Consider the following 22,591-nt stretch of genomic DNA (forward strand, 5'->3'; position numbering starts at 1 on the left):
TAAAAATGTGTGAAAGTAGACTATATTTTCAAGTAAGCAGTAGCTTATCTGTCACTTTATAACAAAATCACTTCATTAAAGAAATCAAATATAATCTTCAATGCTTTAAAGAAAGAAAAGAAATTTCAACCAAAACAGAGAATGCCATATTGAAGGATGCCAAGACTAGGAAAACAAAAAGAAAATATTTGAAGAGTTATTTTATGCCACTAGGAAAAGCAAGAAGCCCTTTAATCGTACTTCCAGTATTAAGGCTTAGTTTTCTAAAGATTTCTCTCAGCAGTTCATTAAGAAAAAAATTAAAGGAAATGCCAGTATTATATCCATGCATTTTTAAAAGCATTCCTGAAAGTATTACATATTTTAAATACTTAAACAATTTATAATAAAGGATGACATTGAGAGTTACTTGAGGTGTTAAAAACCTGGTGGTACCATTACTAACCAGGTTAAGTTAGATCAAAATGACTATCAAGGATGTTTAAATTCCATATAAATCTTACTATCAAGACCTTATACAATCTTACTAAGTTATTAAACACTTTTTTCCCCATGTAGCAAATGGGGTAACAACATGTCAATAACTAGCAATGAACAATTCTATTTACACAAGCTTCAAAATCTATTATCATTATTTCTGTATTTTATTCATATCATCTCTCATTTAGAAAATGAAAAAATTCCAACATGATTTTAACATCCGGGAAGCAAAATTTTCAATTTGATTATCTCTTAAAACACTTCAATATTGTGATAAAATAAATCAAAGTTTCTATATCAAACAGTATATACATACTCTTTAAGTACTTTATATGCAATGTTGGAATCATGAGCAGGCTATTTCATGAGAAAGGGGCCCCTAGTGATATCATTTATTAGAAGGAGGGGAAAGAAGGAAGAAAGGAAGGGAGGGGAGGGGAGGGGAGGGGAGGGGAGGGGAGGGGAGGGAGGAAGTGAGAAGGAGAAAGAGCCCCATTAACAATAGAAGGTTAAAAAAAAAAAAAAGAAGACTTAAAGAAAAAGAAGCCTTAAGCTCACAGTAAATGAATCTAATCGTTATCATTAGGAACTTGGGACATTGAAGAACTATTAATCCTTCAAAAGAACATGAACACAAAATATGTAACAGTTAAATATTACTAACTCAATGCTACTCTAACAGTAAAGAGTGACCAAATCTACATACTCCCAGTTACCTTTAAATATATTTTTCTCAAGATATTTAACAGGAATTGTTAATTTACAATTAGCAGCCTTGTTTCAGTTTACAATCTCCTCATAAGTAAAAATGAAAATAAGTAAATAAAAAAATCAGTAATATTAACACAGCAAAAAGATGAGAAAATGATAATTGCAAAACATAAAATCAATGTGAAAAATAAAATTACCTGAAAACAGTGTTACAATTATAAACAATCCCACAATTACACATTTGGTTTCACTACTGAATGTATACCAACATAAACACTAACAGTTTATACATATTCTAAGTCAGAACATTTCAGAATATTCACTTTTATAAATGAACCCAAGCAAAACAAAATCTTTTAAAATTACTTCACCTTTTAAAAAATTCCCAATAAAAAACATGCTAAGCAAACTTAATCTCAAGCAAAAATCAAAGGAAAAGGAATGGGTACTATGTTGTTTTTATAAAAGAGACACTCTTGTCAAAACTAATTATTGTCATTTTAATGTTAAATTCAAGACAAAGCCTTACCAGCTTACTAAAATGGTATTTACAGTAGCCACAGTATTGGACGTTATCTGCACCATTACCTTCTTCTTCACAAAGTAGTCCGGCAAACTGCGCGCTGAAAATAAAAGCCATGTGTATCAGTAAAATCTCAAATCATAGTACATAAATGAATTACAATTCCGTGCCAAGCATTTACGGTTTGTAAGAAAACCTTACATCTCCTAAAAGTAAAAGGGAAAATCAAAGGCTTTATTGTAGCTGTGACAAATAACATTACGCCTAAACTGCAACATTTTTTAAAAGTCATATTTACAGTTTAAACTTTTCATCCATCTTTAACAAGTATGAAGATTTATGCATGTTTTACATCACCAAATAGACATTAGATTTAATATTAAACATTTCCCCATAATTGACACTTTATTTTACTTTTAAAATTTGTATCACAGGTACAAATGGTAAGAAAGGCCAGGCCACTAAAAGACTGAAATGTTGATATACTGATGGTTTGTCCATGGTTGCAGATTACATACTGCTAAAAGGAAAATGCTCTAAGTCATAGCACAATACACTAGGAAAAAAAAGTAAGCTGTTTTTCAGTCAAAAACAATGAAAGAAATGGAACTAAAACTTAAAGTTATGAATTCATATATTTTAACAACACAAAGTGCTACAAGTCTATAATAATCATCTTGTCAATTTTACCTACCACTTTTAAAATCCCAAAATTATAGTAGTATTAATACATACCTGGTACCAAAAAAAAAAAAAAAGAATTTCATCTTTGGAAAATTAAATACACTATTAAGAAAATGTATGATTCTTATTAATGTGCATCAAAAACAATAAAATACCTATGAATAAACCTAACCAAAGAGGTGAAAGACCTATACCCTGAAAAATACAAGACACTCATGAGAGAAGTTAAAGAAGACACCAACAAATGGAAATATGTCCCATGCTCATGTATAGGAAGAATTAATATGGTCAAAATGGCCATACTGCCTAAAGCAATCTACAGATTCAATGCAATCCCTATCAAAATACCAACAGCATTCTTCAATGACCTAGAACAAATAGTTCTAAAATTCATATGGAACCACAAAAGACCCCGATAGCCAAAGCAATCCTGAGAAGGAAGAATAAAGCAGGAGGGATAATGCTCTCCAACTTCAAGCTCTACTAGAAAGCCACAGTAATCAAGACAATTTGCTACTGGCACAGACTAGAGAGCCCAGATATAAACCCTACCATAAATTGTCAATTAATATATGATAAAGGAGCCATGGCTATACAATGGGGAAATGACAGCCTCTTCAGCAGCTGGTGTTGGCAAAACTACACAGCTACATGGAAGAGAATGAAACTGGATTACTGTCTAACTCCATACATAAAAGTAAACTCAAAATGGATCAAAGACCTGAATGTAAGTTATGAAACCATAAAACTCTTAGAAGAAAACATAGGCAAAAATCTCTTCAATAAGAACATACGCAACTTTTTCCTGAACACATCTCCTTGGGTAAGGGACACAAAAGCAAAAATGAACAAATGGGACTACATCAAATTTAAAAGTTTCTGTATAGCAAAGGACACCATCAGTAGAACAAAAAGGTATTCTACAGTATGGGAGAATATATTTGTAAATGACATATCTGACAAGGGGTTAACATCTAAAATACATAAAGAACTCAGACACCTCAACACCCAAAAAGCAAATAACCCTATTAAAAAATGGGCAGAGGATAAGAACAGACACTTCTCCAAAGAAGAAATTCAGAAGGCTAACAGGCTCATGAGAAAATGCTCCACATTGCTAATTATCAGGAAAATGCAAATTAAAACCACAATGAGATATCATCTCTTACCAGTTAGGATGGCCAACATTGAAAAGACAAGTAACAACAAATGCTGGTGAGAATGCGGAGAAAGGGGAACCCTCCTACATTGCTGGTGGGAATGTAAGCTAGTTCAACCACTGTGGAAAGCAATATGGAACCATTTGACCCAGGAATCCCACTCCTTGGAATTTACCCAAAGAATATAAGTTCTCAGATTCAAATTCAAAAAGACATATGCACCCCTATGTTCATTGTAGCATTATTTACAACAGCCAAGATATGAAATCAACCTAAGTGTCTACCAGTAGATGAATGGATAAAGAAGATGTGGTACATATACACAATGGAATACTATTCAGCCATAATAAAGAAACAAATCCTACCATTTGCAACATGGATAGAGCTAGAGGGTATTATGCTCAGTGAAATAAGTCAGGCAGAGCAAGACAAGTACTAAATGATTTCCTTCATTTGTGGAGTCTAACAATGAAGCAAAATTGAAGGAACGAGACAGCTCCCCCTTCCCCAAAGGTTAATTTATTATGGACTTCATAAACCCACACATTAAAAGCCTAGGAAGGAAAGCATGTGCCTATACTGACTGCCAGATACAGATTAAATCTTAAAATTTAAAAGGACATTGGTTATTCCCAAACTTTTCTTTTGGACTGCTGTCTATTATGTTGAGTATTTCGTTTTAGGGTAATTTTTCCTCTTGAAATTTTATGTTTAAAAAGTAATTTTTTAGGACAGTGACACTAGAATACTGAGAATGATGGCACAATTGCTCTTTTCCCCCTTGAAACAGACAGTGAAGACACACTATCACTCATTAAATAATTATTAAATGTTCTGGCACTACAATGAATTTACCTCTATCTGCATTCTTAATCCTAATAACAAATCAAAAGGGAAGTAACCAACACCAGTATTTTAAACAAAATGAAACTGAATAAAGATATTAAAACCAGGGTCCACATATTAAAAATTCACTGGCAAATAAATATACTCAATTATTAGAATTATCTTTATTACAAATATTTAAATCTAAACATAGAAACTATCACAATAAAATTTACTATAAATAATATATGAGTATCTAAGTCTTTAACTTAGCTGGTATTCCCAAGTTTAGCTGTGTACAATGATGAAGACACACTTACCACGTCACATGGAAAGCCTGCCGACATCCATGTTTATTACACGTCATGCAAGCACCAGTGGCTGCTTTGCTTTCTCTTCCTTGTTCATCACAAATGTAACAAGTCTTAGGGTAAAGAAATAAAAACAAAAACAAAAATGAAACAAAAACTGTACAAGTGCTTTACAACACTCTCGATTGTACAATTATCTTCAGAAGTCAAGATCACATTTATCATGTAGCTTTCTTTCCTTCAAAACATGCATTTTTTCCAACAATAATCTAATTTTTACAAATACTAATATAAAATCATAAGGACATATGAACAGTCTTAGTAGGATTTCACAGAGGCATTATCTCCCTTAGACTCATAAACCTTTCAAGATAGGAAGAATCTTTAAAGACACTGAGGCCAGGGTCCAGGACAGCCTCTACCACACCTCTGTCTTAACACCTCCTCACAAATACTTTATTGATTCCGGTAACAAAAGTGTAAAAAGAGGTTTGTGTTTCTTTCTGCTGGAAGCAAGCTTTTCCAAAGAAGTTTGATACAAAGAGTTGGAATCTAAGGGATGAAGGATAGTTCTATGTGAGTGAGCAAGGTTTAGGTCATTCCAACTGTTCACAAGAATCCCACAAATCGGTGTCATTCATCCCTGCCAACCTGACATATTGGTATGAAGGGCATTTTAGCTAAGGAGATCAGAAATGCCCCAAGAGTTATCGGCCAATGAACACTTTGACTAACATCTATCTGGTCCTTTTCCCAGGTGAAAACAGCTGATAGTACCACTTTTTCATGGAAGACTAAATTATATAAAATGGCATTCTACAAGTATCTGTGTAGAGTGAATAAAATTATTAGCTCGTTAAGTGAAATAAGTCAGATAAAGAAAAACACCAAATGATCTAACTTATTTGTGAAATATTACAAACAAAACAAAACAAAACAAAATGAACAAAATAGCAATAAACTCAGACACAGAGAAGTGATGGGTGGTACCATGGGGGGAGGAGTTGAGTTGGGTAGGTGGGAAGGAGAAGGGGTATAAAAGGGCACAAAAATTCTCAATCGTAATGTAAGTTGGTCACAGGGATGTAGTACAGCATGGAAAGTATAGCCAATGATTCTTTAATATCTTTCTATGTTGACAGATAGTAACTGTACTAGGTTGGGTGAGGATTTAATAATATGGGTAACTGCTGAACCACTATGTTGTACACTTGAAACCAATGTAAGATTATATATAAACTAAATTTCAATATAAGAAAATTATCAGCTGACTAGAAATTGAGTATGCAAAAGTAATGTCTACTAATCAGGTGATACACCTCTAAAAAGGAACTCATTTCTGAAGAGGAAAAAAGGTTTAAACTAGAAAATTTATATGGGACATATATTTTTAAACCTTAGAGACGTTTCCCCCCACTATACACTATGGTGTCAAGTAACACCATTCAACAATATTTGCAAGACAACAGTTCCATATTTATAAGACCACGGTTACCTGGTATCTAATCAGGTAAATGAATTTCAACTCTGTTGAAAAACAGAGATTCAGACTGGAATGGAATTACAAAGATTATTTTGTACCTCTGAAAAGTAAAATCCCACGTTAAAGCAAACCCAACCAAGACACACAGAACAAGAGCATCTCTATTCAAATTATAAGAAGAAAATCTCAAAAAAATTACACTGGCGGATTTAACATTTTTTAGCCTATAATGATCAAGAAGATTTAACAAAGAAAAGGACAGAGCAGACTGAAACTGTTAACATTTAGACAGCAAAATTCAGGGAAATATGCAAGTAGGCCTCAAAGAATATCTCAGTAACTTCTAAAGATCTAACAGTGAAGAGAAATCATCATTTGACCATTCAGTAAGACTAAAAATTATGCTCTGGGAAAAAAAAAAAAGAAAACCAGGAGGTCAGAGTTCCAGACTTCTAGAATAGCAAAGTGAAGAGCTCCATGGATCCTATCCCCAGTGAATTAACCATTTCACAGGTAAAAAAACAACCATTTAAAAATCTCTGAAAACTATCCTGAAGACATGTATCAATAGAGAAAAATTTATTCAAGAAAATCTATTCAATCTCGATAGAAACTTTGTAGCATTTGAGCCATGATCTGCTCCCATCTCCACCTCCCTGCCTCCAACACACAGCTCCCTACGATGGAAATTCCCCTGTGGGTGGATATCATCAAGAAGATGAGGGCTACTCTCCTCCCAGCTTCTAGTTTTACTCTAGAAGGGTCAGGTCTCCAGGTATTCTCATCCTGCTCAGCCCTAGAAGTTCCCACCCTGCCAACACGGCAAGTATCTTGGGTCCCTAATATCACTTCCCCAGCTTGCTAATAGGATGGAAGTTCCAAACTAGGGGCTACTACACCTCTTCCTTCTCTCAGCACCCTGTCAGAATACAAGTGTCTCTTTGGAGAAGGGTGAGATGTCCATGCCCCCAGCTCTACAGTAATAGTGCAGAGGACTAAGAGGGTTAAGAACAAAGAGCTCAGGAAACAACAAATGCTGGCGAGGGTGCAGAGAAAGGGAAACCCTCCTACACTGTTGGTGGGATTGCAAATTAGTTCAACTATTGTGGAAAGCAATACAAAGGTTCCTTAAAAAACTAAAAATAGAAATACCGCTTGACCCAGTAATTTCACTCTTAGGAATTTACCCGATGAAAAGAAGATAGCCAATTCAAAAAAACATATGCACTCCCCCTATGTTTATCACAGCACTATTTACAATAGCCAAGGTATGGAAGCAACCTAACTGTCCATCAGTAGATGAATGGACAAAGAAGATGTGGTACATATACACAGTGGACTATTAGTCACCCATAAGAAGCAAACAAATCCTACCATTTGCAACATGGATGGAGTTAGAGAGTATCATGCTCAGTGAAATAAGCCAGGCAGACAAAGACAAAAAAACAAATGATTTCCCTCATTTATGGAGTACAAGAACAAAGCAAAACTGAAGGAACAAAACAGCGGCAGACTCACAGACTCCAAGAAGGGACTAACAGTTACCAAAGGGTTGGGGTTAGGGAGGATGGGAGGGTAGGGAGGGAGAAGGGGATCAAGAGGCATTATAATTACCACTCACAATTTAGGTAGGTCACGGGGAAGACGGTATACCATGAAGAGAAGTAATGAATCTACAACATCTAACTACACTGATGGGCAGTGATTACAGTGGGCTTGGGGGGGACTTGATAATATGGGTGAATGTTGAAACCACAATGTTACTTATATGAAACATTCATAAGATTGTATATCAATGATACCTTAATTTAAAAAAAAAAGAACAAACTGCTCAGCAGCTCTACCTGAGAAGACTTACTTTGAGAAAACCTGGAGTGGGAAGAAAGAGACAGAAACTGTATCTGAAGAAATAATGCTGAAAACTCCACCCAAATTCACTGAAAAGCAGCAATCTACATATCCAAAAAGCTCAACGAAAAGGTCATCACTTAAAACACTGAAAGCCTAAAATAAAATCATGAAAGCAATACAGAAAAATGGCTCATCAGATACAAGGAAACCACAGTAAAGTGAACACCTAAAGTCTCATAAGAAACAATGGAGGACTCAAAGTAATGCAGTAACATTCAAAATGCTGGAAGAACAAGACTATCAGCCAGGAATACCATTTCCAGCAAAGCTGTACTGAGAAATGAAAGTGAAATAAGGACATTCTCAGACAAAAACTGAGATATTTTGTTCTTCCAAACCTAACAAGAAATAGTATATGAAATTCTTTACACTAAAATTAAGTGACATTGGACAGCAGCTGTAATACACACCAAGAGCTCCAATTAGACTTCAATAAAACTGAAATTTTAGAAAAATAAAAAACACACACAAAGAGCAAGTGACGATGTAGGAAATGATAAAAGTATGATTAGTAATTCTTTCTCATTTTTTAACTTAAAAAAGTAATAGCATAAAACAATGTCCATAAACTGTATTCTTACAGCATGAAGAAAACAGATTTTAACCACATATGGAAAATGGGCCAGACTGAGGGTTACAGCTATTTCTATCAATTTCCCACAACTTTGCTGAATGGTAATATGAATGTGATGTTTAACTCCCTATTCTACATAGCTGCTATATTTATAAGGCAGAGATTTGTTCACATAGAGAATGGTCTCTGCGTTACAAGCGCGGAAAAATAAGAATAACACTATTAATTTGTTCATACTATAATGTTCCTAGGTAACCTATTTACTTTTAAAAGATTCAATTTTATAATAACCCTGTATATCTGACACCACCACCACCCCAAAAATCTGTAAGGCATAGTTGTGTATCTATGAATGTTTTCTTTAAACAAAACTAAAAGGAAAGGCAGAAAAATACTTGTGGTATATATACATAGGCAATACCTTGTTATCATTATTTAAAGACCTCACACCTTAAAAAAAAAAAACCTAACAATTTATTAGAGAAATGGGCAAAAAGCACAGACAATTCTCAAGAAGAAATACCACTCTGATGACATGACAACCAAATAAATGAAAATCAATTTCGGTTATCAAATTAACAAATCAAAAATGATAAAAATAGAGCAAAAAGGATAATTTACACACAAGAGGTATGAATAGTTCTGGTTGCTCTTTACTTTTCCTGCCCCATCAATGCTTCTATTTAAGCAACTATAAAAAGCCTATGGACTGCTTCTGATGTGTTGTGGTAAAAATAGCATTTTCATGAATTATTAGCTATACAAACTTGGGAAACAATGAGTTAATACTATCAGAACTTTAGAAATAAGTATAATCTATGACATAATAATTCTAATTTGAGATTTCTAGCCAAAAGAAATAATCCAAAACACAGGAAAAAAGAGCGTGGGAAAAAAAAATACTTTTGTCATGCCTTTATTTGTAACAGGAAAATAACTAGATGAACAAAGATAATAAGGGAATAGTTAAGCAAATTATGGCACAAACATTAGAGTCGATGAAAATTAAGAAAGAGCCAGGAATAAAATCTGAGTATTTGGCATAATTATATTTATGGGTCAAAAAATGGTTTAAAAAAATGGCAAAACATTAAAAATGTGTATGTATTTCATTTCAAATGTCTTATTTTTTTAATGTACCAAATATTAAGTTAATAACTTTACTATAATTTGATATAATCTCAAATTTGGTAATTCTCATCAAGACTGGGAAGCACAGAGTCCAAAAAAGACCTGCCCAATGTTACTGTGATCCTCCAGAATGCATATGGAAAATATTTTGTTATATGTCATTTTTGGGGTATTATTTGTGTGGAAACATTCCTTTGCTTATCAGAATCTTGATGACTCAAAAAGGTAAAGAAATACTAGTTTAGAAAAATTTGACATGCCTTTGAAGTACGTGTTCCTGGAAAACTCACACAATTTGCTACTACTGACACTGAAAATCAAACTCACACACATCACTGGTTACTCAGTTTTATGTAGATTTATACCAAGCTAAAATAAAGTAGACTAATAATTTATGCCCTAATACAACCTACTAGTGTTATGTTATGAGAAAAAAAGGAAGTCCCAACACAGAATTATCCCTAGACAGGTTTTTCATTAAGCCATAAGGTGATTTTAAAGTTATCTGTTTTGCAGGGGCTCAAGAAGGCATGAGAACAGTGGCAGAAACCTCCTCCCAAAAGCATATAGATTTTTGAATATACAACAAATGCAACTATTCCTAAAAGAGAGACCAGAACATAGAGTACAACAGCCAGGCTATATCTACATCTGTGAGAACTCAGCATCTCACAAAAAGGGTAAGATACAAAGCCAGGACCTGCCAGGACCTGAGCACTCCCCCACACCAGCTCACAGACAGGAGCAAAAGAATCAGAGCAGAGAGGGAGTGGAAGCACAGGATTACTAAATAACTAGCCCTAGTAATCTGCACCGGGAGCACAGACACACATTTCATGCTGTACTGGATATTAGAGAAACGGAAAAGTAATATCTGAGACGGAAACTGCAAGCGGGTCCCCAAACCAGGGGCTTTTTAAAAGTCTTAAACGGAAAAGGGCTTAACAGTTGGACAAATCATACTGGCACACTCAGCACAGCAAGCTGGGAATCTTAAGGAATTTCAGGTTCCCTAACCTCCTGGGGGGTAACACAGCCCGGAAGCCCCTCACAGCAATAAGAAGCCTGCAATTCATTCTTCCTGGCCGGCACTGCAAGCAAACTGCCTGACCCACCACAGCTGCACAGTAGCCAGAGAACAGCCCCACCCACAGCAACCACACAGAGTCCTCTTCCAGTGCACAGCTAACCAGGACACACGGAGAGACTGTTGCTGGCACACAACTGCCCGGTACAGACAGAGGAAGCTGTAGCAAGGTTCAGAAGGCACAAAGGGGCGCCATTCTCACAGGAGAACACACCCAGCACGACTGCCAGCCCCCCCAGTGCACTAAGCTATTCCGGGGACCACCCGGCCCATGGCAGATAAAGAGATTATCCCAGAGATTGCTTCCTGTGTGTGGTTAATCACCACAGGCAGGGAATAAGAGCAAGGAGAACACCAAGGAGGAAGGGACTTTGTTCTCATAGCTGACACATGCTCCACCTGCCTGCAACCACTTCTATCGCCATGAAAAGTCAGAAGAATCTGGTCCAGTGAAAAATCACTCAGACAACACCAGAGAGAGGGCCTGGTGAGATATAACGAAACTTCCTGAAAAAGAATTCAAAATAAAAGTCACAACAATGCTGATGGACCAGCACCAAAATGTGCAAGAGCTAAGAAATGAAGTCCAGCAGGAGATAACAGAAATGAAATAATCAATACATGGTCTGAAGAGCAGACTGGACGAGGTGCAAAAGACTGTTAATGGAATAGAAATCAGACAACAGGAATACAGAAAAGCTGAGGCAGAGAGAGATAAAAGGATTTCCAGGAACAAAAGAATATTAAGAGAACTGTGTGATTAATCCAAATGGAACAATATTCACATTATAGGGGAAACAGAAGAAGAAGAGAGATAAAAAGGGACAGAGAGTGTCTTGGAAGAAATAATGGTTGAAAATTTCCCCAATCTGTGAAAGGAAACAGCCTCTGGGACCATGGAAGCCCACAGATCTCCCAATACAAGGGACCCAAGGATAATAACACAAAGAAATATAATAATTAAAATGGCAAAGATCAAAGACAAGGACAGAGTATTAAAAGCAGACAGGGAGAGAGAAAAGATCACCTAAAAGGAAAATCCATTAGGCTATCATCAGACTTCTCAACAAAAACCTTATAGGCCAGAAGAGAAGGACATGATATATTTAATGCAATGAAACAGAAGGGCCTTAAACCAAGAATACTGTATCCAGCACAATTATCATTTAAATTTGAAAGAGGGTTTAAACAATTTTCAGACAAGCAAAGGTTGAGGGAATTTGCATACACAAACTACCTCTACAGGATATTTTAAAGGGTCTGCTCTAGATGGAAGCACTCCTAAGGCTAAACAGATTTCACCAGAGAAAATAAAATCACAACAAAGAAAGCAGATGAACTAAATACTAACTAGACGCAAAAAATAAAATCAACTATGCACAAAAGCAGTCAAAGGAAACACAAAACAATACAGAATGAAACACCTAGCATATAAAGAATGGAGGAGGAGGAATGAGAAGGGAGAGAAATAAAGAATCATCCAACTGTCTTTATTATAATAGCTTAATAAGAGAGTTAAGTTAGATGGTTAGATAGTAAAGAAGCTACCCTTGAACCCTTGGTAACCAAGAATCCAAAGCATGCAATAGCAATAAGTAAATATCTATCAACAATAACCCTAAATGTAAATGGCCTGAATGCACCAATCAAAAGACAACAGAGTAACAGAATGCATAAAAAAAGCAAGACCCACCTATACACTGCACACAACAGACTCACCTCAAATCCAAAGACATACACACACTAAAAGTCAAGGGATGGAAAAAGATACTCAATTTAAACAATAGGGAGAAAACAGCAGGTGTTGCAGTACTTGTATCAGACAAAACAGACTTCATAACAAAGACAGTTACAAAGAATGACTTTACATAATGATAAACGGGTCAATCCAACAAGAGGATATAACCATTCTAAATATATATGCACCCAACACAGGAGCACCAACATATGTGAAACAAGTACTAAAAGAATTAAAGAATGAAACAGAATGCACTGCACTCATTCTAGAAGACGTCAACACACCACTCACTCCACAGGACAGGTCCACCAGACAGAAAATAAGTGAGGGCACAGAGGCACTAAACAACACACTAGGACAGATGGACCTAAAGATATCTACAGAACTCTACACCCAAAAGCAACACGATACACATTCTTCTCAAGTGCACATGGAACATTCTCCACAATAGACCTCATACTAGGCCACAAAAAGAGCCTCAGACAATTCAAAAAGACTGAAATTCTACCAACCAATTCTCAGACCACAAAGGTATAAAACTAGAAATAAATTGTACAAAAAAAGCAAAAAGGATGACAAACACATGGAGACTTAACATGCTCCTAAATAATCAATGGATCAATGACCAACTTAAAATAGAGATCAAGCAATATACGGAAACAAATGACAACAACAGCACAAAGCCCCAACTTCTGTGGGATGCAGGGAAGGCAGTTCTAAGAGGAAAGTATATAGCAATTCAGGCCTATTTAAAGAAGAGAGAACAATCCCAAATCAATACTCTAAAGTCACAATTATCGAAATTAGAAAAAGAAGAATAAATGAGGCCCAAAGTCAGCAGAAGGAGGGACATAATAAAGATGAGTGAAGAAATAAATAAAATTGAGAAGAATAAAAAAATAGAAAAAAAATCAATGAAATCAAGAGCTGGTTCTTTGAGAAAATAAACAAAATAGACAAGCCCCTAGCCACACTTATTAAGAGAAAATGAGAATCTACATACATCAACAGAATCAGAAACGAGAAAGGAAAAATCACAATGGACCCCACAGAAATACAAAGAATTATTAGAGAATACTCTGAGAATCTATATCCTAACACAGACCAATTACCAGCAACAAAATTGAATCGGGAATCAAAAAACTACCTAAGAGCAAAACCCCCGGGCCAGATGGATTTACCATTGAATTTAATCAGACATACAGAGAAGACATAATAACCATTCTCCTTAAAGTTTTCCAAAAAATAAAAGTGGAGGGAATATTTCCAAACCCATTCTATGAAGCCAGCATCACTCTGATACCAAAACCAGGCAAAGACCCCACCAAAAAAGAAAATGACAAATATTCCTAATGAACATAGATGGAAAAATACTCAATAAAATATTAGCAAACCAAATTCAAAAATATATGAAGAGGATCATACAGCATGACCAAGTGGGATTCATCTATGGGATGCAAGGATGGTACAACATTCAAAAATCTATCAACATTATCCACCATATCAACAAAAAGATGGACAGAAACCACATGATCATCTCCATAGACCCTGAAAAAGCATTCAACAAAATTCAACACCATTCATGATTAAAACTCTCAACAAAATGGGTATAGAGAGCAAGTAAATCAACATAAAAAAGGCCAGATATGATAAACCCACAGCCAACATCATTCTGAACAGCTAGAAGCTGAAAGCTTTCCCTCTAGGATTGGGAACAGACAGGGATGCTCACTATCCCCACTGTTACTCAACATGGTACCGGAGGTCCTAGCCATGGCAATCAGACAAAGCAAGGAAATACAAGGAATCCAGATTGGTTAAGAAGTCAAACTGTCACTATTTGCAGATGACATGATATTGTACATAAAAAACCCTACAGACTCCACTCCAAAACTACTAGAACTAATATCGGAATTTAGCAAAGCTGCAGGACACAAAATTAATACACAGAAATCTGTTGCTTTCCTATACACTGACAATGAACTAGAAGAAAGAGGAATCAGGAAAACAATTTCATTCGCAACTGCATCGAAAAGAATAAAAATACCTAGGAATAAACCTAACCAAGGAAGTGAAAAACCTATACCCTGAAAACTACAAGACACTCTTAAGAGAAATTAAAGAGGACACTAACAAATGGAAACTATTCCCATGATCTTGGCTAGGAAGAATTAATATTGTCAAAATGGCCATCCTGCCTAAAGTAATCTACAGATTCAATGCAATCTGTTTCAAAATACCAACAGCATTCTTCAATGAACTAGAGCACAAAGTTCTAAAATTCATATGGAACCACAAAAGACCCCAAATAGCCAATGCAATCCTAAGAAGAAACAATAAAGTGGGGGAATTACACTCCCTGACTTCAAGCTCTACTATAATGCCACACTAATCTAGACAATTTGGTACTGACAAAAGAACAGATCCATAGACCAATGGACCAGACTTGAGAGCCCAGATATAAACCCAAGCACATATGGTCAATTAATATACGATAAAGGAGCCATGGATATACAATGAGGAAACGACAGCCTCTTCACCAGCTGGTGTTGGCAAAACTGGACAGCAACATGTAAGAGAATGAAACTGGATCACTGTCTAACCCCATACACAAAAGTGAAGGTGAAATGGATCAATGACCTAAATGTAAGTCATGAAACCATAAAACTCTTAGAAAAAAACATAGGCAAAAATCTCTTGGACAGAAACATGAGTGACCTCTTCATGAACATATCTTCTCAGGCAAGGGAAACAAAAGCAAAAATGAACAAGTGGGACTATATCAAACTAAAAAGCTTCTGTACAGCAAAGGACACCATCAATAGAACAAAAAGGTACCCTACAGTACGGGAGAATATATTCATAAATGACAGATCCGATAAAGCGTTGACATCCGAAATATATAAAGAGCTCACACACCTCAACAAACAAACAAACAAGCAAATAATCCAATTAAAAAATGGGCAGAGGAGCTGAAAAGACAGTTCTCTAAAGAAGAAATTCAGATGACCAAGAGGCACATGAAAAGATGCTCCACATCGCTAATCATCAGAGAAATGCAAATCAAAACCACAATGAGATATCACCTCACACCAGTTAGGATGGCCATCATCCAAAAGACAAACAACAAATGTTGGCAAGGATGTAGAGAAAGGGGAACCCTCCTACACTGCTGGTGGGAATGTAAATTAGTTCAATCATTGGAAAGCAGTATGGAGGTTCCTCAAAAAACTAAAAATGGAAATTCCATTTGACCCAGGAATTCCACTTCTAGCAATTTACCCTAAGAATGCAGGAGCCCAGTTTCAAAAAGACATATGCACCCCTATATTTATCACAGCACTATTTACAATAGCCAAGAAATGGAAGCAACCTAACTGTCCATTAGTAGATGAATGGATAAAGTAGATGAGGTACATATACACAATGGAATATTATTCAGCCATAAGAAGAAAACAAATCCTATCATTTGCAACAACATGGATGGAGCTAGAGGGTATTATGCTCAGTGAATAAGCCAGGTGGAGAAAACAACTATCGAGTGATTTCACTCATATGTGGAGTATAAGAACAAAGAGAAAAACTGAAGGAACAAAATAGCAGCAGGCTCACAGAACCCAAGAATCGAGTAACAGTTACCAAAGGGAAAGGGACTAGGGAGGGTGGATGGGAAGGGAGGGATAAGGGGGGGAAAGGGGGAAAAGGGTTATTACGATTAGCAGACATTATGTTGGGCGGGTGCATGTGGAGGGCTTTACAAAACAGATAAGACAAGTAGTGATTCTACAGCATCTTAGTATACTGATAGACAGTGAATGTAATGGGGTATGTGGTGTGGACTTGATGATGCGGGGAGTCTAGTAACCATAATATTGCTCATGTAATTGAAGATTAATGATACCACAAAAAAACTTCTGACTTTAATATTATCTTTTTAAAGTTTTCTACAAATTTCTTTGTGAATTATTAGATACACTTTTACATTGTTGAAAAAAAAAAAGATTCTCAATAATTTGTGCAGAACACTAAACTATTTTATTAAAATTAAAGAACCAGCATATAATTAGGCATATTCACATCAGAAGCAGTCTGCAGGCTTTTTATAGTTGTATAAATAGAAGCATTGATGGGGCAGGAAAAATAAAGAGGAGCACCTAAACTATTCGTACGTATTGGGTAGAAATTGTCCTCTTTGCTCAATTTCCAATGATGGAATGGTGTCTAGGTACCCATGGTTTCTAAGTGAAAATGTCTTCTAAGTCCAGGTGTCTAGAACCAGAACTGCTCTGTTAGAAATTTAGAACTAAAAAACTGAGTCAGTTACCTGTAGGGAGTTCAGATAAAAATACAAGGCAGAATTAGAAATTATATGGAAGCAGAAACAGACCATAGACAGAGAGAAAATAGACTCTAGGACTCGCTTCAAAGATGGAATGGATGCTATTTAGTCTCTGACTAGATTTCTAGTTCCAGGTCCAACTCCCCATGTGTGTGGTGAGAGTGCCTAGTGTAGCCTTTCAGCCAACCCAATTTGTACTTCAGCTAGTTCAGTAAATTTAATTTGACTAGAATGAAGTCTTTGACTTTAATCTAACCAGTTATAACATTTGTTCTATGGAAAAACCAAATTTGTCAAATTTGTCTTGCCTTTAATATCAGATTGCCTGGCAATGTAATCTCCTTTTAAGTAGGAATGGCAATAAAATCCTCTCTTAATTATACTTATCAGATTATATAAACATCTATTATCTAGGAGTATTCAAGATACCAAATGAGCATGAAAAAAATGGATACAGGCAATTGGTATGTTGGTGAGATTATAGAGTTTAATTCCATAAACAATATTAAGTCAACTGCAGTGGACTGCCATTTCCAGAAGTTTAGATTGGAATGCTGCCTTTGGAAGTAAGAGGAGCAAAGCAGATATTATACTGCCAATCTTCCACAGTCCTTAGTAAACCCTATTTAATAAAACAGCCTCTGAGACTTACAGTTGAAAAAAGAAGGCAATTAGAAATGAAGCTGAACCCAGAAACACTGAATGAACAGAATGAAAAATAATTCACTGTTCCCTGAGAAAAAGAAAAACAATACCAAATACAACAGAATGTCTTTAAGTATTTACTAAGGGAAGAAAGTCAGAAAAAGACAACAGAGAGAAGCCAAAAAGAGAAATTCAAATTTGAGAACCAGTTGAGGTACCAAAACAGTAAAAGAATTTTTCTATAGATATGGTAGAAAACTTGTTTTCCATTTCCAAATGACTCAATTGTCCAGAAAAGGAAAAAGGAGCTTAAGTGTTTACTTGGCTAAGTAAGATGAAGTGACAAGCAAAAACACACATTAGATATATACAAAAGCAAATATTCAATGCTTTGGCAGAAATGTCAATTACATACTGGGGACTTATCATGATTTCTTAATATATACTACAGGACAACTTGTAGACACAAGACTTGATGATTACAACAAGGTAATGAGTCCTACTAACATGCCAAGAATTTAAAACTCAGTGTCTTTGTTGTAAAAAGTGAGTCAGTTAACTCCTCTACATATACTCTACCTCAGTTGGTAATGATATGCCTAGTACTTATCTTGAAACTGAAAAGCCACTCTGATTTTTCTTCCTCCTAATCATCTATGTCATACTAATCAGATCACCAAGCCTAGTCAGGCCAACATCTTATGTTATTGCCTAAATGTCCCTGTCCCTTCCTCACTCCTATCGCTCTACTTCAGACCCTCATTGTTAGCTCTTTGGAACACTGCAAAAGCCTAAATGATTTCTGTGTAGCTGCTCTTGTCTCCATTATCCTCCCTCTCCCAACCCTTTCACTATCCATTTGGATGGTAGCATTGAGCATGTCCATACCAAGGAAGCATACAAACCCCTCAATTTTACATATCCCTCATGTTTCCAACAGTGCCTATTACATGTAATAGGACATGTCATAAATGCTAGCTAAATGCATGGATGGATATATGAAATGTTCAGCTCCATTATCTGAAACCTAATTTTCAAAACGGCACTAACAAGAGTCCTAAAAATCAGAATAGTTACTGCTTTCTAACTATTTTACCCAGATACTAAATATATTAATATATTTACATACTGTATCTTAAAACTATCCACCACTACTCCTTTTGAGAAGAACTGAAGGGAAGTTGGGCTATGAATTTCAAAGTTTCTCAAAGCTTTTACAATTTACTGATAAGATGGTTTATGGTGATTTTTATGACCTTGGTCTATTAAGATACTTCCTATACTTAAAAACACTCATTGCTTCATGGCCATCCAAAAAATAAAGAACATTCAGAAGTATATACAGCATATAAATGTCACCTAACAATTACTTTCTATAGAAACTGTAGCTGTCTAAAATAAATGCTTCCTTGACTCAGATGAACAAACCTCTACCCTAAAAAAAGTTTACAAACCCCCATGTTGTCCCAATATTCACATTTCTTAAAAATGATAAAAACGTAACTTAAATAGTAATACGTACCATTCATTATATTTATTAACAAAATGTACTTACAAGTGAAATAAGGAATAGATAAAAATATAACAGGTCAGAAGCGGAGCCAGGATGGCGGTGTGAGTAGAGCAGTGGAAATCTCCTCCCAAAAACATATAGAGCTATGAAAATATAACAAGGAAAACTCTTCCTAGAATAGAGACCAGAGGACACAGGACAACATCCAGACCACATCCACACCTACAAGAACCCAGTGCCTTGCGAAAGGGGAGAGGAAGGCCACAAACCAACAAGAAGGGAAGCTCTTTCAGCGGTCACTTGTACCAGCTCTGCAAACTATCTCTATCACCATGAAAAGGCAAAACTACAGGCAGACAAAGATCACAGAGACAACACCTGAAAAGGAGACAGACCTAACCAAATCTCCAGAAAAAGAATTCAAAATAAAAATCATGAACATGCTGACAGAGATGCAGACAAAAATGCAACAGCAATGGGATGAGATGCAGAGAAAAATGCAAGAGCAATGAGATGAAGTCCGGAGGGACATCACAGATGTCAGGAAGGAGATCACAGAAGTGAAACAATCCCTGGAAGGATTTATAAGCAGAATGAATAAGATGCAAGAGGCCATTGAAGGAATAGAAGCCAGAGAACAGGAACGTATAGAAGCTGACATAGAGAGAGATAAAAGGATCACGAGGAATGAAAAAACACTAAGAGAACTATGTGACCAAGCCAAAAGGAGTAACATTCGTATTATAGGGGTACCAGAAGAAGAAGAAACAGGAAAAGGGATAGAAAGTCTCTTTGAAGACATAATTGCTGAAAACTTCACCAAACTGGGGGAGGAAATAATCGAACAGACCATGGAATTACACAGAACCCCAAACAGAAAGGATCCAAGAAGGACAACACCAAGACACACAGTAATTAAAATGGCAAGGATCAAGGACAAGGAAAGAGTTTTGAAGGCAGCTAGAGAGAAAAAGGTCACCTATAAAGGAAAACCCATCAGGCTAACATCAGACTTCTCGACAGAAACCCTACAGGACAGAAGAGAATGGCATGATATACTTAATGCAATGAAACAGAAGGGCCTTGAACCAAGGATACTGTATCCAGCACGACTATCATTTAAATATGATGGTGGGATCAAACAATTCCCAGACAAGCAAAAGCTGAGGGAATTTGCTTCCCACAAACCACCTCTACAGGGCATCCTACAGGGACTGCTCTAGATGGGAGCACCCCTAAAAAGAGCACAGAACAAAACACACAACATATGAAGAATGGAGGAGGAGGAATAAGAAGGGAGAGAAGAAAAGACTCTCCAGACAGTGTATATAACAGCTCAATAAGCGAACTAAGTTAGGCAGTAAGATACTAAAGAAGCTAACCTTGAACCTTTGGTAACCACGAATCTAAAGCCTGCAATGGCAATAAGTACATATCTTTCAATAGTCACCCTAGATGTAAATGGACTTAATGCACCAATCAAAAGACACAGAGTAATACAATGGATAAAAAAGCAAGACCCATCTATATGCTGCTTACAACAAACTCATCTTAAACCCAAAGACAAGCATAGACTAAAAGTCAAGGGATGGAAAAACATATTTCAGGCAAACAACAGTGAGAAGAAAGCAGGGGTTGCAGTACTAATATCAGACAAAATAGACTTCAAAACAAAGAAAGAAACAAGAGATAAAGAAGGATACTACATAATGATAAAGGGCTCAGTCCAACAAGAGGATATAACCTTTCTAAATATATATGCACCCAATACAGGAGCACCGGCATATGTGAAACAAATACTAACAGAACTAAAGAGGGAAATAGACTGCAATGCATTCATTTTAGGAGACTTCAACACACCACTCACCCCAAAGGATAGATCCACCGGGCAGAAAATAAGTAAGGACACGGAAGCACTGAACAACACAGTAGAGCAGATGGACCTAATAGACATCTATAGAACTCTACATACAAAAGCAACAGGATACACATTCTTCTCAAGTGCACATGGAACATTCTCCAGAATAGACCACATACTAGCTCACAAAAAGAGCCTCAGTAAATTCCAAAATACTGAAATTCTACCAACCAATTTTATAGACCACAAAGGTATAAAACTAGAAATAAATTCTACAAAGAAAACAAAAAGGGGCACAAACACACGGAGACTTAACAACATGCTACTAAATAATCAATCGATCAATGAACAAATTAAAATAGAGATCAAGGAATATATAGAAACAAATGAAAACAACAACACTAAGCCCCAACTTTTGTGGGATGCAGCGAAAGCAGTCTTAAGAGGAAAGTATATAGTAATCCAGGCACACTTGAAGAAGGAAGAACAATCCCAAATGAATAGTCTAACATCACAATTATCGAAACTGGAAAAAGAAGAACAAATGAGGCCTAAACTCAGCAGAAAGAGGGACATAATAAAGATCAGAGAAGAAATAAACAAATTGAGAAGAATAAAACCAAGAGCTGGTTCTTTGAGAAAATAAACAAAATAGATAAGCCTCTAGCAAAACTTATTAAGAGAAAAAGAGAATCAACACAAATCAACATAATCAGAAATGAGAATGGAACAATCACGACAGACTCCACAGAAATACAAAGAATTATTAAAGACTACTATGAAAACCTATATGCCAACAAGCTGGAAAACCTAGAAGAAATGGATAACTTCCTAGAAAAATACAACCTCCCAAGACTGACCAAGGAAGAAACACAAAAGTTAAACAAACCAATTACGAGCAAAGAAATTGAAACGGTAATCAAAAAACTACCCAAGAACAAAACCCCGGGGCCAGACGGATTTACCTCAAAATTTTATCAGACACACAGAGAAGACATAATATCCATTCTCCTTAAAGTGTTCCAAAAAATAGAAGAAGAGGGAATACTCCCAAACTCATTCTATGAAGCCAACATCACCCTAATACCAAAACCAGGCAAAGACCCCACCAAAAAAGAAAATTACAGACCAATATCCCTGATGAATGTAGATGCAAAAATACTCAATAAAATATTAGCAAACAGAATTCAACAGTATATCAAAAGGATCATACATCATGACCAAGTGGGGTTCATCCCAGGGATGCAAGGATGGTACAACATTCGAAAATCCATCAACACCATCCACCACATCAACAAAAAGAAAGATAAAAAACACGTGATCATCTCCATAGATGCTGAAAAAGCATTTGACAAAATTCAACATCCATTCATGATAAAAACTCTCAGCAAAATGGCAATAGAGGGCAAGTACCTCAACATAATAAAGGCCATATATGATAAACCCACAGCCAGCATTATACTGAACAGCGAGAAGCTGAAAGCATTTCCACTGAGATCGGGAACTAGACAGGGATGCCCACTCTCCCCACTGTTATTCAACGTAGTACTGGAGGTCCTAGCCACGGCAATCAGACAAAACAAAGAAATACAAAGAATCCAGATTGGTAAAGAAGAAG

At 36.1% G+C, this 22,591-nt stretch overlaps 1 protein-coding gene across 8 annotated transcripts in view; it reads right to left on the bottom strand.

Annotated features, from left to right (window-relative positions):
- Positions 1-22,591, bottom strand: part of MLLT10 (MLLT10 histone lysine methyltransferase DOT1L cofactor) — a 295,452-nt gene that overhangs the window by 161,919 nt on the left and 110,942 nt on the right. For all 8 annotated transcript variants that reach the window (XM_073229105.1, XM_073229111.1, XM_073229106.1 and 5 more), the window contains 2 exons: positions 4,704-4,807; positions 1,721-1,814 (listed from right to left, as the gene is read on the bottom strand). In XM_073229105.1, coding sequence (XP_073085206.1) covers positions 1,721-1,814; positions 4,704-4,807 — 198 coding nt within the window. The remainder of the gene's footprint in view (positions 1-1,720; positions 1,815-4,703; positions 4,808-22,591) is intronic.

This window comes from Manis javanica, chromosome 2 (assembly GCF_040802235.1).
Source record: "Manis javanica isolate MJ-LG chromosome 2, MJ_LKY, whole genome shotgun sequence".
In the NCBI taxonomy this organism is placed as follows: Eukaryota; Metazoa; Chordata; class Mammalia; order Pholidota; family Manidae; genus Manis; species Manis javanica.